The 16,608-nt window shown below is 41.5% G+C and overlaps 1 protein-coding gene and 1 long non-coding RNA gene across 2 annotated transcripts in view; one reads left to right on the top strand and one right to left on the bottom strand.

Moving 5' to 3' along the window:
• The first annotated feature begins 524 nt into the window (after window positions 1-524).
• Window positions 525-5,680, top strand: SPRY2 (sprouty RTK signaling antagonist 2). The gene is made up of 2 exons (XM_045480352.1): window positions 525-1,029; window positions 3,881-5,680. Exon 2 carries the CDS (start codon window positions 3,932-3,934, stop codon window positions 4,877-4,879), a length of 948 nt encoding a protein of 315 aa, XP_045336308.1. The 5' UTR covers window positions 525-1,029; window positions 3,881-3,931; the 3' UTR covers window positions 4,880-5,680.
• The window catches only part of LOC123599144, a 54,874-nt gene continuing 43,835 nt past the window's right edge, over window positions 5,570-16,608 (bottom strand). The window contains exon 3 of the long non-coding RNA XR_006713000.1: window positions 5,570-6,010. This is a non-coding gene — a long non-coding RNA (uncharacterized LOC123599144). The remainder of the gene's footprint in view (window positions 6,011-16,608) is intronic.

The raw sequence follows: 16,608 nt of genomic DNA, 5'->3' as shown, positions 1-16,608 counted from the left end.
TTTCCTAATGGCAAGGAGAAAGTTCCATAAGTCAGTCCGAGCCTAAAGCTCGTCCTCATGGCCTCTGGGGAACCTTAAGGTCAGTGTTTCCTTGAAACTAGATAAACTGACCCCGCCGTGCCCAGCCCGGCCCCGCGGGCGTCCCGCGTGACGGCGCCCGGGCTGCAGGACCGGCCCGGGGACGCGCGGGGCGGCGCGGTTGCCCTTTTGAATGCCTCCTGCGGCTCGGAGCGCTGGCGGGCGCTGAAGTGTGAGTGAATGTAGCCCCGCGGAGCCAATGAGCTGGGACCGGATGCGATATATCCTCTGGGACAACAACTGCTCTGTTCCGCCTCGGATCCACATGACGCCATTTACTGCTGCCGCGGCCGCCGCAGAGCTCCCTGCCTCCTCCGGAAAGGCGAGGGCGCAGGCCAACGGCGAGCCCCCCCGGCCGGGCCCCAGACCCTCCTCCTCCTCCTTCACCTCCTCCTCCGCACCCACCGCCCCCGCCTCGGCCTCTCCGCCGCGCCTCCACAACGCCCAGTCTGCACCGCCGAGAGCCGCGCGGCGCAGCGCGAGCGGAGGAGAGGGGCCGGCGGAGCGCGCAGCGCCCAGGCCCCCGCGCCCGCCCGGCCCGGCCCGCGCCCCCGCGCCACCTCCGCTCCGACGCGGCCGCGGCCGCACGACTTGGCCATCTGGCCTTAGATTCTGTGTAAGGCCGTTTTCTTTTTCTCCTTCGCTCATCTGCCAGGAAAGGAGACTCGCCGTTGGCGCTTCGGCCTCCAGTTCATTGAGAAAAAGGAAATACTCCGCGTGCGTTTCTAGAAGGGGGGTCGCCCCCAGCCCCGAACCCCGAGGTGTTCATCGGCTGGGGACTTGGCTCGGGATTTTCCTCGCCTTTTTTCCTCCCGCCGATCGCTCGGAACTTGGACTGAAGCAGAGTTAGGAAGAAGGGGGAAAAGTTTGCATCGGGGCTGGATTTTATTTGCACATCGCTTGGAAGAAGAGAATCCAACGGAGAGGGGTTGGTGCAAAGCCGCGATCACGGTGAGGCACGTTTGGCTCTTACCCTCCTGGCGCCGTGGCCGGCGCGTTGTGGGCAACATGGAGTAGATGCAGTCGGACCGGGAGTGGGGTCTGTCTTTCCTCAGGCCTCCCTTTCTCTAACCCCGCAGGTTCCCAGGGGGGATCCAGGGAGCTGCCTGTGGAAATGCCTCGCCCCAGGCTCGGCCTGCCTTGGCGGGGGCAGCAGTGCGCGCCGGGTACGGTGTCCCCAGCCCCAGGACCCCACGCGCCCGCGCTCTGGGGGGTTGGGGTGGCGGACCGCTCGTCGCGAGTCGGCTGCTGGCCCTACATTGACCGCGAATTCGTCGCTGAGAGCGGGAGAGGGAGGAGGAACACTTTGTGTTTTCCAGGTCCCCGTTGTAGGCGCCCGCATTTCTAACCTGTTCCGCTCCGGGGAAGGCAGGTCCTGGGTGAGGCTGTCCCGAGGCAGGGGCGCCAGCGGGACCGGGGACTCGCGGGTCGGGTCGCTCGCCTCACGGGGGCAGCGAGACCCCGCGAGTGAAAACTGGGCAGGGTGCCCGGCACCGAGGCTAGCCGGGTGCGGGTGGGAACGTCGCCCTGCCGGACGCCGGGGCTACGCTTCGGAAGTGGCAGCTCTTTCTTTTTTCCGTTCTCTGTGGTCGGCCTGGGTCACGCTTTTTTTTTATTTTTGGAAGATTGGGCTGACCTAGCACAGGAAGAAAGTCATCAAGCGGTCGCGATCGTTTTCCATTACCTGAAAATAGGTACCAAAAGAGGATAGTTTTATTTCCTTTGAAGGGCTGATTTACTTTTTAGTCGCTGCTGCTGCTTTGAATTCGGGATCTTGTGCGTTTTTACAAAGCCATTTCTGTGCTTGCCCCACCCTTGTGCTGAAGTCCTTTCCCCTTAATCCTTAGTCTAATCACACACAGTTCTTCATGGGGGTTTCTAAGCACTTTCGGAGTGGGGAGTGGGGGGTGGGTGGCGTGCGCTGCGAAAGAGGCCAGAAATGGGCAGCAGTCATTTTTGTTAAAAAAAAAAAAAAAAAAAGAATCCCTCCCAACCCCCCTATCAAAGATGCTAAAACTGCAAGCAAATCTGCGCGAAAGTTTCCAGACCAGGGATCTGCGTCCTGCAGACCCGGTTTGTTCAGTGAGGCCCTGGGACTTGCCCTTCTTTTATAAAGCAATTTTCCTTTCACTTTTTCTCTCCACCCAAAAGGAGATGGGTGTACGGATCGCAGGCAATGCCCCTTCGGTCAGTGCGTGGTGGAGTTGCCCAGTGTACGTGGGTTAGACCTGTCCGGGCAGCGGGTAAGTCAGGGCTTTCGGCGGCAGGGCTCGAAACCTGTGCCCGACACTCAAGGGCCTTAGCCAGAACGCCCTGCGGTGGGCTGCGTGACCCCTGCCTGGGGGCGGAGTGACTCCCTCCAGTGCTCTGGGGTGGGGTATATTTTAGCCCGTAGGTCGGGAGGGGGAAGTGTGCTCCTGCGTTTCAAGGCACGTCCCCTAGGGAGGCGCCGGCACCCCCCCCCCCGCCCCCTCCTGCTTGGCAGTCTTCGGATTGTGTGCAGGGGGAGGGCAGTTTAGCCCCTGGGCTGCGTCAGTCTCCCCGGAGAAAAGTCCCCCGGGGCTCCGACTGAGTCCCACCTGCTGGGGACGGTGTTGGGACGCCGATAGAGCCGATAAAACGGAGTGAAAGCAAAGATCAACGTTGTCTTGTCTGCCTTTCTGTTGGAAGTGAGATCCGGTTTCCAGCTCTGCCTTGTTCCGAGTTGGGAGGCGTGTGTCACCTGCCTGCGTCTCTTTTTTATAAAAATCGGAGAGTGGATGAAGGTCCACTTTTGCCCGTTTTTGTTCATTGTAGACTTGCCAGAGGGGATGGTAGTTTTGAAATATACAGAGGGATTGCAATTACTTGTCAGAATGATAGATTTCAGACGTGACACCAATTTTTGAAACACTTCCTGTTATCACTAGTCGGTTTATGTCCTGAACTATTAAGGTTTTGGAAACGGGCAAAGCCATTAAGATTTTTGATATAATTTATTTCTAAAACAGAACAATCTGTATGCTACAGAATTTAAGATGTTCTCCTAGGCTATCAGGCTGTAAAATATTTGATCCTCAAGTTGTTGAGAAGTTGAAAATAAATTAGGCTGCTGGTTGATGATTGTGTAAGTTTGCTTTCTTGTGTTGCTGGCGCTTAACAGGATTTGAATGGATTTGTTTTTAATTTATAACTTTTGCTACTGTATACTTAATAATGCATGACTGTTGTAAAATTTGTAACTTCCTTGGGGGGGTGACTATTTTCTTTTTTGCAAGTCACATTCATTCTACGGTATTCTAAAAAGTTCCTGAATACTGGATAAGTCATAGTTAAAGGTATCTGATGTAAAAACAGACAAAATAAGAACCAAGAAAGAATTTCTAGGCTGCATTTATTGATGTTTAAGGCAAAATGACCACAACAAACTTAAAAACCTATTTCCAATTTTGAAAAAGTACTCAACTTTCATGTATGTCGGCGGCAATGTTATGGTCTAACGTTAGTTTCTTGCAATCTTTACTTTGAGCCTGAACCTTGCAATTTTATGTTCATTTGAATAAGGAATCGTTACCTGTGTGATTGAAACAAAGATCAGCTTTGTGTAACTACACAACACAGGATTAGAGAATTGTCTAATCCTGCCATAACCTGCACTTTTTGATATGGTATTGGTCATATGGCAATTCTGGTAGCCTCCATAGCCACTCCATTTCAAATCCTGTTTCTCTAGGGGAGTGGAAAGCCAAGAGTTAATCCAGGTAGGCGGAGAGTGGGAAGTATCCTGGAGTGTAAACCAGCTCTTTCCTCTTGGTTTCCGCAGGAATTCAGATGTGTTCTAAGCCCGCTGGAGTGACCACACTTCCAAGACCTGATGGAGGCCAGAGCTCAGAGTGGCAGCGGGTCGCAGTCCTTGCTGCAGACACCCCGTGACGGTGGCAGGCAGCGCGGGGAGCCCGACCCCAGAGATGCCCTCACCCAGCAGGTACACGTGTTGTCTCTGGATCAGATCAGAGCCATCCGAAACACCAATGAGTACACAGAGGGGCCTACTGTGGTCCCAAGACCTGGGCTCAAGCCTGCTCCTCGCCCCTCCACTCAGCACAAACACGAGAGGCTCCATGGTCTGCCCGAGCACCGCCAGCCCCCAAGGCTCCAGCACCCACAGGTCCATTCTTCCGCACGAGCCTCTTTGTCCAGATCCATCAGCACAGTCAGTTCGGGGTCTCGGAGCAGTACGAGGACAAGTACCAGCAGCAGTTCCTCTGAACAGAGACTGTTGGGACCATCTTTCTCCTCGGGACCCGTCGCTGATGGGATAATCCGCGTTCAGCCCAAATCGGAGCTCAAGCCAGGTGAGCTTAAGCCACTGAGCAAGGAAGATTTGGGCCTGCACGCCTACAGGTGTGAGGACTGTGGCAAGTGCAAGTGTAAGGAGTGCACCTATCCTAGGCCTCTGCCATCAGACTGGATCTGCGACAAGCAGTGCCTTTGCTCAGCCCAAAACGTGATTGACTATGGGACTTGCGTGTGCTGTGTGAAAGGTCTCTTCTATCACTGTTCTAATGATGACGAGGATAACTGTGCGGACAACCCGTGTTCTTGCAGCCAGTCTCACTGTTGTACACGCTGGTCTGCCATGGGCGTCATGTCCCTCTTTTTGCCTTGTTTATGGTGTTACCTTCCAGCCAAGGGTTGCCTTAAATTGTGCCAGGGGTGTTATGACCGGGTTAACCGGCCTGGATGCCGCTGTAAAAACTCAAACACGGTTTGCTGCAAAGTTCCCACTGTCCCACCCAGGAACTTTGAAAAACCAACATAGCACCATTAATCAGGAATATGACAGTAATAAGGATTGTCTTTTTTTGTTGTTGTTTTTTTTTTTTTTTTAACGCATATGCAACCAACTAAACAGTTAGAATCTTGGCACTGTTAATAGAGGGTTGGGATAGCCTTCGCTGTTTGCAGTGAAATGCTTTTTGTCCATGTGCTGTTTTAACTGATACGCTTGTTAGAACTCAGCTAATGGAGCTCAAGGTATGGGATACAGAACTTGGGGACCCACGTGTTGCATAAGCTAAAACAACAGACACTCCCAGGCAAAGTTTTTGTTTGTGAATAGTACTTGCAAAATTTGTAAATTAGCAGATGACTTTTTTTTTCCCCATTGTTTTCTCCAGAGATAATGTGCTATATTTTTGTATATACAATAATATTTGCAACTGTGAAAAACACGTTGTGTCATGCTATATGGCACAGTCACAAAATATTATACTAATATGTTGTACATTCGGAAGAATGTGAATCAATCAGTATGTTTTTAGATTGTATTTTGCCTTACAGAAAAGCCTTTATTGTAAGACTCTGATTTCCCTTTGGACTTCATGTATATTGTACAGTTACAGTAAAATTCAACCTTTATTTTCTAATTTTTTCAACATATTGTTTAGTGTAAAGAATATTTATTTGAAGTTTTATTATTTTATAAAAAAGAATATTTATTTTAAGAGGCATCTTACAAATTTTGCCCCTTTTATGAGGATGTGATAGTTGCTGCAAATGAGGGGTTACAGATGCATATGTTCAATATAAAATAGAAAATATATTAACGTTTGAAATTAAACTGAGCTGTTTTGTCTTATTTTACCTTTGCTTTGTTTTTGTTTTTTGAAGTGAAAGAGACCACATTTTATGTTAAGGTTAGCATTTCCATGAAATAGTTTCACTTATCTATAAACTCTTCAAAGAGGAGATTCAGTGATTTTTTTTTTCAGAGATAATTCTAGCAATCAGGAGGGAAATAACCGAGCATTTGACTCACCTGTATTAATCATGAGTGCTTGTTTTGGCCATATCGTTGTTACTGTTCTTGCCTTTAACAGATTTGTTGGCTTCCCTTTGTTTTCCTTGTTTTCTTTTTCTTTTAAATCTTAAACTCATTCAGGAGACTTCCCTAAAAGATTAACAATTAGATTTTTTTCTTTATATACAGAATTAAGTATTAAGAATAGCCATGAGGCTAATTCAAGACCAGAAAAACGAGTTTAGTTCAACATTTATTGAATGTCCTCTGTGTCAGGCATGCAGCATACACAGATCAATGCTTGTAATTGAGGCAAAAATGTTTTTTTCACTTAGCCGATTATGGCTGTATTTTTTCCAGTCTTGGTTTCAGACTCAAGTTTATCACCATGATACCACAACTTTCTTATGTTAGGAAAGACACAGAAATCATAACTTGTTTTGATTCAGGTGTTGGATATCATGAAATTTCCTCCAATCTAGGCCTCATAATTCAAGTCCAAGGAAGCCAGTTGAGAGGCCCTGTCTTATTTAATCAAATTATCCAGAGAATTGGTTAAATTGTACTTTGGGAAAAAGATGCGACCCGGCAAGAAGTCCCGTGTTTGCATTTGTCTTTTGGTAGCAAATACACTGCAGGCTGCTATAGCCCATCTCAAGAAATACTAGGTTTTCTTACTTGGCAATAATTATGTCACTTCATTAATTAGTCACTTTGTGGATGAGGATTTTTTTTGTTTCTTCCAAAGCAAACCTCTTGCTGCCAAGAATCACCGGAAGTCTAGAAAATGATTTACCTGTCACTGTTTAATCTTGGGTCCTGTTTCTGAGGCTCCTCTATAGGTCTTAACATAGTACAGGCTGTCTTGTTTTGTTTTTTAAAATCTGCTTTCAAGGAAATATGCAGCCTTCTAAACCAAGACCTTGCTGTAAGGACCTTCATAGTCTTGTGAACTTTCCAGAAAACACTAGGTTAAATTAATTTAGAAATGGTTTACTCTAAACTTCAACTTTGGGATTCTGAGTGTTGGAATTCTAATACTCTTAGATTTAATCCTGACAGTCTAAGAGAAATTACAATGTTGAAAGTTGGGCAGAGTTTCTTGTTCATTGTATGGTTTTCAGGATTTGTAAAGCACAAAAACTTTGACTAATTAGCTTTACTCATCAAAAACTGCCATACGCGCTGATAGGATTTATTTGGAATAGAAATTTGAGTCATTTTTTCTTCAGCATGCAAGCAGCTTTCCAAGTGTTCTACAGACACATCGCATCAGATACAGTTAGGTGTTTATTGAAAAAGTAAATTAAGAACCCTCCCTCGTGGTTACTCAGAGTCATAAAGTATTGCCTAGGAATTTGCATTTTTAATCACTCCACTAGTCATATACAGTTTGAAAAATTACTGACCCGAGGAACTGCTTTCTAATTTAGCGCCTTTTTTTTTTTTTTTAATGGAGTGGATATAAAGCATAATTCACTAGCTTAAATGCACAATCTAGTGATAACCAACTGAAATTCGAAGAGACTGTATATGTACATGTTAAGTCCTGATGAAAACTATTTAAAAATAAACAGGAAAACTGGATTCCTCAAGATGCTTCCAATGAAATTGTTAAATGTTTAGAATATATAACAGTATAAAATTCATTTTCAAAATATGGAAAATTAAATTTCTATCTAAACAGATTGAGAGCAGCTGGTACTGTAACTTGAGTGAGTGAAAGAGTTTTTAAATGTTGTAGGTCATCTTGAGATGGAGGAATAACCACCCCAGGTTCTTAATCTCTATAAAGTTTACGAAAAGTCCTATATAAATACAAGGAGTTTATAACCCAGTGGCCATTATTTTGATATTGTGAGAGGTTAAAAGTATGATGCAGCAAACCTGTCAACTGACTGCTAAGCAGTTAGGGAGATCTTAGCTATATTTCTGTTTTCTTGCCTTTCCATTTTTTTTCTTTTAAGAAACCTGTATGTTCTCTCTATTGAGATTCATTTAAGAATGACAAGATGACAGTTGTTACTTTAGTTGTTACTTTAAACATTCATTTATGTGCACTGAGACTTTAAGGCCTTGTCAAGTTTCTGCCATGTTGGAGCAGGCTCTGGGGATTGTGGGTGAAAGAAAGACAAAACCAAGTACCCAAACTTTTCGCATAACTTCGTTCTCCAATACACTTTGTCTCCAGGATTATTTGCCTCCAGGATGTATCAGTTAAGATATTGATGATGCCAGAGAAATGAATTTGATCTTTGCACAGTGTTGTGAAGTAACTGATGGGTTTTGATGTAATTTATTAACTTGAGCATATAGGTCAAACTCTTCAAAGGTTTAATGGGTTTAGAGTTTCACTAGCATTTATACCCACAATTGGCCATTTGCCTCTCTCTCTTAAGTGTGCCCAAGGACCCAGAGTCTCAACTTTGAAAACTGATTAAACTATAGATCAAGAACAGTTTGTCATCTTGTGCAGAATATTTCCCACTATTTTAGTAAAGAAAAATAAAAATGGGGGAGGAGCGCTTGGGTGGTTCAGTTATTTGAGAGTCTGACTCTTGATTTTGGCTCAGGTCATGATCTCAGAGTCCGGGGATCAAGCCCCCGTACCCCGTCAGGCTCCATGCTAAGCCAGGATGAAATGGAGCCTGCTTGAGATTCTTCCATCTGCCCCTCTCCCCTGCTCACACACTCTCCCTAAAATAAATACATAATTTTTAAAAAAGAAAAATATGGCATTAACTTGTTATATCAATACTGTATCATGAACTAGCTACATCAATATTGTATCAATATTGGTTTTCAATATTCATTAAGGTAAAAGTTATGTTAATTTCTATTCTAATTAAGACAGTTGCCTTATTTTTCTGTGACCTACCAAGGGTGGGTGGGTTTCCACTGATAGAAGACCAGAGCAGAATTTTAAAATAAGGACCAACTGATTATCAGAATGATTATATATCTGGAACATTTAATCACTGGTTTGGTCATTCCTAGGAGGATAAAGCTGTCAGACTATATACATCCTATACTTGGATTTCATTTGGCTGCCACACCATCACCCTCCGTACAACACGAGAGACAACCATGTGAATGAGAGACAAATGTGAACACCACTAATGAGAGTGCATCTCTGGTCAAATTAAACTCGAAATATTCACTTAGAGTCAAAAAAAAAAAAGGGGGGGGGACAGAAATACAGCAAACAAAAAAGATTAGCATTGAAATATCTATGGCTAGAAAATGTTTTACATTTTTATCTAAAACTGCATTCTGATTGACCTAAAGAATTTTTAAAAGCCAGGCTTATTTGGCAACTTTTAAAAAATAAACTATTAAAGGAGATTAGAAAGAAGATTTTTTGTCAAAACAATCCTAATGTACAGAGAAGAATAAATGATTTGGCTTAATACAAGGACCCACTTGGAATGGAATTTAGGCACCGAAATAACTTGGCATTTCAATTCATTTGGATGTCTACACTTTACAAATCATAGAGCTAGTTGATGCCATACAAAAGGAGAGTGTTAGTGACTTTAATGCAAGACAGGACTTTCATAGCAAAGGCACAAGCAAAGTGCTGTGAGAGTACAGAAATTGGAAAAGCATGGACGCATTCTCAATAGCGGGTTTGGTCTCCAGGTCTTTGCAACGGTAATGGTTATGGCTACCAAAATAGCCAAAGAGTTCTGCTAAGAGAGATGCAACAGAATTAATGTTATTCATTAAATAAAGCTATGTTCACCATGCTCATATCCCAAATCCTAAATGAAATGTAGAGATATTTGATTAATAGTTAAGCAGCTATATCCTGCTATGTTTATTCTTAATTTTAAGATTCATGATTCACTAAAACCTTTCCCTAAAAAAAAAAAAAAAGGTAAAAAATACATTTTTAAGATATAGAACTAAGAAAAAAGTTGAAACAATTCATCAATTCTTGTTCTTCCAGTTTTTGCTGGAATTTACCTCTTGCCCTTAGCTCATAATCTTAGTTTGCTTTTGTACCTAGAAAAGGATAATTACTTATTAAGAGCAAATTGAGGATAATCAAGTAGAGGGGGAAAAAAGAGCATACGTCATAGTGTGAAGGGAAGTGGTTGAGCTTTGGAACAAAAAACAATACCTGAGGCCGGGCTGCTCAGATTCATGTGACTCTCAAACCTAGGTGACCATCTCTAGCACTTAAGGTAACACAATTACACATTTTGACATGGTTTTGTGCTCCAAATAGCATCTGGTTTATTGACTTGCATCAGTGGGGCTTACAGTCAAGCAGGGCTCTGGTAAATACCATATTTATCATCTCTCATTACTCCAAGCTCTTAACAGGCTCAGTGAACTCTTTGTAGCCCAAACCTGGTTTTCCTGCTCGAAAGTAGGCACAAAGTAGTCATAATATCTAGCTGGTCATACCAGAAAACTGTTCCTGAGACTCTTGTTAGAAAGTCATCTTTGTTAGTTCAGAACAGCATTTAAGGATGCGTATCTAATGGTCACTGTGAACATTATAAAGCCTAGTAACCAAGAGGCCTAGCATGCATCAAGCCTTAGGGCATACAGAGCCTCGGGATACATTTAGTACCCACTATGTTGTTGAGCTAATGGCTAGGATGTCCCACGGGATGTATGTTTCCAACCTGTCACTGTGCTAGTGAGGAACTGTCCGGAGGCAGGAGCAACCATACAGTCAACATCTGCATCAGGTCTAGATATCACCTGGATTCTCACCTACCCAATTAGGATACAGCCTAATTGATTTAGTTCAAACATTCACTAGCACTCTACCTTTAAGCTTAAACTTTGGAAATTGATTCTTTTACAGACTATTGGTCTGATAGTAATCATCTGTGAAAAGTCACAAGAAAAGAACCCAATAATGTGTCTTCTGGGGCTTTGCCCTGCCACCTGAGCAATCAAAACTACAAGCCTAGGGTGCAATCCCTTGTTACTGAGTTAATGCTCATTGTGTATCTTCAGTGTAAAGGATGTTACAGTAAGTGGAGAGAAAAGCATTCACTAGGTCTGTGGTTGTGGACTAGTGGATTAAGAATGATGTTCATAGCCCTTTGGAAGCTAATTATCTAGGATTTAGATTCTAAGTCACAGAAAATGACTGGTAGCGTTACTGACTTGCTCTCCTAGGCAATTTGATCCCCGAAGGGACATTTGGCAAGATCTGGAGATATTTATGTTTTTCACTACTGGGGGTGCAAGGGAGGGAACTAGGGAACTATTGGTAGAGGTAGAGGCCAAGGATGCCACTAAGCAACTAACTATGCCCAGTACAGTCCTCTATCACAAAGAATTATTTAGCCCTAACTGCCAATAATGCTGAGTTTCAGAAATCTTGCTGTAGAGGAAGCTGGGGGAGTAGTGGAAAATGTACTATATCCTGACACAGCAAGGAAAGCTGTCAGCTGTGTGAGGGAGGGTGAGGTCAAAGGACTTGGGGAGATTGCTGGGATCACAACTTTGGAATTTCCATTCTGAGTGCTAAGCCTCTGAAATTCTTCTAATGGAAAAATGCCCTACATTTGTAAATATCTATATATGTCCAATATACCTACTTTTCTATAATACTTTAAGTTCACGTGCTTTGGAGATAAGCCTATATGCAAATGCCCTCTTCTGTTACTTATTAGCTGTGCAGCTACAGGCAAGTTACTTAACTTCCCTAAGCCTAATGCCTTCTCTGAGAGATAGTAACTCTTGACCCAAAGGTTTTTGTGAAGGTTGAAGAGATATGTGTAAAATATTAACCCTTGAGATTGGTTCAAAGTAAGTACTAAAGAAGTATTTATTATTATTTTGTATTTCAGTTGAATTTTTTTTTAACCTCAGGCACAATGTTAAATACTAGAGATATAAGACAATATCTCCTGCCCTCCTAGAACTTGTCTACAGGACGGATAAACAAATATTTGCTATAGAGCATAATACATGTGATAACAGACTTAAAATATATATGTAGAGGGAGTGATTAACTCTATCTTAAGTGTGGTATGTGGGATCAGGAAAGTTTCTCAGAGTGAGTAATGTCTGTAAAGGAACTTGAATGGATCTCTAAAACTGAGGTGGTGGGTAAGGAGGCCACAGACAGCCAGGTGTGAAAGAGAAAGATATTCTTTCTTAAATGTAAAAGAAGAAAAAAGAATTGACACGAAGCCCAATGGATTGATAAATTTCACACAAATATTTCTTTATAAAAGATTTGGTCCTGAAAATTAGCTTCTAATCAATATGTATGTATATACATGTCTGTGTATATATACATGTACTCAAGAGATGCACATCTTTAGAATTTATTGATGTTGTAATTGCCTCTGACATTTCTTAATGGACATAAGTTTGTTTCAAGTAGCAAACTTAGTTAACTATCCCATAAAATTCACAAGATCCCTTTGTCACCAAAAAAGTATACGAAATGAAAACCCTATGTTAGGATGATTCTGTAAATGAAATTATTAGCTATCCTACTCCAGTTTTAATTAATTTGTGGTGTGAATACTATCTTTTATCTTAAGCTATTTGAAAGCTCTTGGAAAAAAGGTAGATTATCAATCATTTTAAATAATATTCTAGTTAAAAGAAAGATGTTGTGTTGTTAAGATTAAAGATCTTTTCAGAAGCCCCTTCTTTATAGACTTATCTTTGATTGTTGCTAGGCACTACCATGTTATTTTCTTCTTGCTCACCTATGTAGTTGACAAATTGAAGCATACATTTAAAACAAAGTTCTACTGCAAAAAAGCCACAGGTAAGTCCCTTTGTAAAGCAATGAAAGTTTTCATATAACATAATTAAGATAAAAGTCTGAAAAGAAAAATTGTGTGAATCTGTTACTGTTGGATATTAACTACCTATAAGATATTAAAAGTGGCTTAATAGAAGGAACATTGGCCATATATCTTGAGCAAGTTGTTTAACCTCTGTGGGGCTGTTTCTTCCCTGCAAATAGTGGGTGATAATACACACCTCATGAGGGGCCTGACAGTGAAATGAGATACTTCCCTTTAAATACAGTACCTGTTAACAGGGAAACGTTAAATAGGTATGGCTAATAATGTAGTTATATGTTCAATAGACTATAATTTCTCCACAGAGAATGTGTATATGCATATATGTGCGTATATCTGTGTTCATGCGTTTGCGTGCATATATAGACTCATAACATTTCGACTAAAACAAACAGCTTTGCCAATGGATTTATATACTTCAGTTTTATCCAATGTTAATTTGAGAGCACTATCAGAAAAAAAAAAAATCAGAAGAAGAAATTTAGGAATCCATTCATAGTCCCAAGTACTGTATCTTTACATTAATAACTTCATGATTGGATTTATGGCAATGCTATGGATTTAGGTGTGTTTTGGCAGGGTGGGGATGGTGGTGGTGAGGGTGGTGGGGCTAGTGATGGTTGTCCATTTGGGGAGAGTCCAACACTGGCATATAGGAGATACTCAATAAAGATTTTTGATGAGTGGATGACTAGATGAATGAACTCAATGGAAAGTAAAAGTATACTGGAGCTGTCTAAGAAAGAAAAGGTATGAATAATAATACATGGTAAAATGTATCAATTGAATGGTATAAATATAATATAGGTCTTCAATTCTAAGGTGAACATTGGTATTCTCACTTACACATCTCTGAAACCAGGATGCATCTCACAATGAATGATGTTTTACAATTGTCATTGGCTAGGCAGCAGTCATGGCATACTTATCATTCATTGTTTGCAGTGCTTAACCTTGATCATTGCTATTCATATTATTCCACTCCAATTGAGTTAATATGCATTGTTGCTTCTACACATTTTAAGGTTTTATTATTTTTTTTTTTAACGTTTATTTATTTTTGAGACAGAGACAGAGCATGAACGGGGGAAGGGCAGAGAGAGAGGGAGACACAGAATCGGAAACAGGCTCCAGGCTCTGAGCTGTCAGCACAGAGCCCGACGCAGGGCTCGAATCACGGACCATGAGATCATGACCTGAGCTGAAGCCGGTGCTCAACCGACTGAGCCACCCAGGTGCCCCTTTAAGGTTTTTTTAATTAATTTATTTATTTTGAGAGAGAGAGAGAGACAGATCATGTGTGAGAGTGGGGGAGGGACAGAGAAAGAGGGAAAGAGAGAATCCTAAGCAGTCTCTGCACTGTCATCACAAAGCCCAATGTGGGTCTTCAACTCACCAACCATGAGATAATGACCTGAACTGAAATCAAGAGTTAGACGCTTAACTCTGCCACCCAGATGACCCAAAGAAAGATTTTTTTCAAAGTAATTTCTACACCCAATGTGGGGGTCAAACTCCCAACACCAAGATCAAAAGTCACATGCTTTACCAACTGAATCAGCCAGACACCCCTATTTTAATTGTTGTTTAAAATGTCTTCATGAAACAGCATGGAAATGAAAAGTTATCATGTATCCAATAAGCAAGGATATTAAATATTGTGCTATTGGCCTTAAACTTAATGGTAAGGAAAAACATGTTCCTGGACAAACTACTGTGATCAAACTTTTCTTGAAAAAACAATTAAGTGCTTTATAGAACCTAAGAAAGGGAGAAACCCATAAGTTCATGAATAGATGGGAGAAATTTCAAAGCAATGCTAAACTAAAATGACCACTTTACATATCTCAGCAGTCTAATGTTAAGATTTTGTCATGAATTTTTCAGCAGTACATTCACTTTATTCATGATTCAAAATATTGGTGTTTGTTATAATCCATGGTGTCTTAAATTTTCAACTTTGTAGCCATTTGAGATATTTACAGAAATGAGCAATGTTCAACCAGGGTACTGAGGACACATGAAATTTTGTCTGGTTCTTGAAAAAAATACGTAGTGAAGAGGTGTTCTGGAAAGCCAAAAATCAGGAGTGAGCAAATCCTGTTCAGGAGAGAGAGAATGGATGGGTCTGGCTGAAATGCACATTCATGTGAGAGAGAAGTGATAACGAAGACTGGAAACAGATTTGGCCTCAACTCTGAGAAATCTGAATGTCAAACTAGAGAACCTGGATTTTGTCCTAACATGTCTCCCAAAATCTATTTTTGGCCATTCCATAACATTTTCCAATGGACAGTAAAAATGATCCTTCAAAAGTGTATTCTAAACATTTGATCCCTTTTTAAACAGATGTGATGACTTCCTTTTGCTCTTTGAACAAAGTTCCAGTTTTTTCAAGACTCTGAATGATCTGGTTCTTTCCACTCTGATACCTGTTCCTTTGTCCCTTTACACCCCAGCCATCAAGGTCCACCTTCTCTCTTTTTCCAGTATCAGTTTCTTTTCTTCCCTTAACACATCTTTCACAAATAGTATTTCTTTTACATGGAATCTTCTCTATGCTTAACCCTCATCCTACATCCATTCACCTGGGAAACTCTTACTCCTCCTTTAAGAGTTAGTGAAAGGGGCGCCTGGGTGGCTCAGTCGGTTGAGCGTCCAAAAAGAGTTAGTGAAAATGACACCTCCCAGGAAAGCTTCTTCTAATCCCTCATCTAAATAATATTCCCTTGTAACTGGCTGTCATATTAAGTCTTTTTCTTTCATAGCACATAATACAAATGTAGCTATATAATTATTTGTGTAGTTACTTGTGGACTATTTCTCTCCATTACACATTTTTTTATTTGGTTTACAGCTGGGTTTCCAGGGCCAAGCTCAGCACCTGGTACATAGGAAGTGCTCAATAAGTATTTGATGAGAAATGAATGAATGAATTCAATCGAGAGTAAAGATATACTCTTTCCTAAGATATACTTTCTTTCCTAAGAAAGGAAAGGTATGAAGAAGTAGCCATTTTAGAAAACTCCGCTGATTATTTTAGGTGGAATAAATTACAAGAGTAAGAATTTAGCTGAAGAAAACTTGACTTCCTCCTTTCATGGCAATTTATGGGGGCAGCTGTACTATGTTACTGCTCTTCTTTATTTACACATCTATCCTTCTACTGAACTGATTGTAAAGTTTTTAAAGGCAGAAATGAATACAGCATGTGACTTTTGATCTCAGGATCATGAGTTCAAGCCCTTTCAGTGCAGAGCCTACTTAAAAAAATAAATAAATAAAAATAAAAAGACAAATGAAAATTTCTGTCTCTTGTGCTTGTCACACGCCTAGCATAAAATAGGTTCTCTCCAAATATCATTCGAATGAGTTTTTTTATTTTATATTTATTTTTTTTAGTAGTCTCTATACCAATGTGGGGCTCAAACCCATGATCTGAGATCAAGAGTCGAAATCTCTTCCAACTGAGCGAGCTAAGCACTCCCTGCATGGGATTTTATTAACACAATCCAACAATTATAGAGATGAGTCTATTATGATTTTATCTGTATACATTTCTTATCTCAGATACTCATGACCCTTTAAAATATATTTGTGTTTTCCTTAGCTGAGCAGTTCCTGCCTCTATTTCATCAACCCAAAGAGAAATGAACAAGCTTTCCTAGTGGCAATAAGTTAGATTACAGAACTGGAAAGAGTTTTATTACTTTTTTTTGAAATTTTGGTAGTAGTCAAATAGAACCAGCAAAAATTTACCTCATTAACCTTTTCCTTGCCCCAGAGCAATCAACCAACCTGAAATCAAAAGACCCTCACATGCTATGAAGACACGTGCCAAGTCTAGCAGAAATATAAGCATAAAAAGAAAAGGAAAAAGAAGGAGATAAAAAGCATCTTGAATTTCTGATCATCCTGGGTAGGACTTCTCTAACTTAGCTCTGCACA

The sequence above is a fragment of the Leopardus geoffroyi genome, chromosome A1 (genome assembly GCF_018350155.1).
Source record: "Leopardus geoffroyi isolate Oge1 chromosome A1, O.geoffroyi_Oge1_pat1.0, whole genome shotgun sequence".
In the NCBI taxonomy this organism is placed as follows: domain Eukaryota; kingdom Metazoa; phylum Chordata; class Mammalia; order Carnivora; family Felidae; genus Leopardus; species Leopardus geoffroyi.
This window is presented reverse-complemented; position numbering and strand designations above follow the sequence as displayed.

What these genes read in the sequence shown, in the direction of transcription:
- SPRY2 (XM_045480352.1), top strand. Translation starts at nt 3,932, where the DNA reads ATGGAGGCCAGAGCTCAGAGTGGCAGCGGGTCGCAGTCCTTGCTGCAG.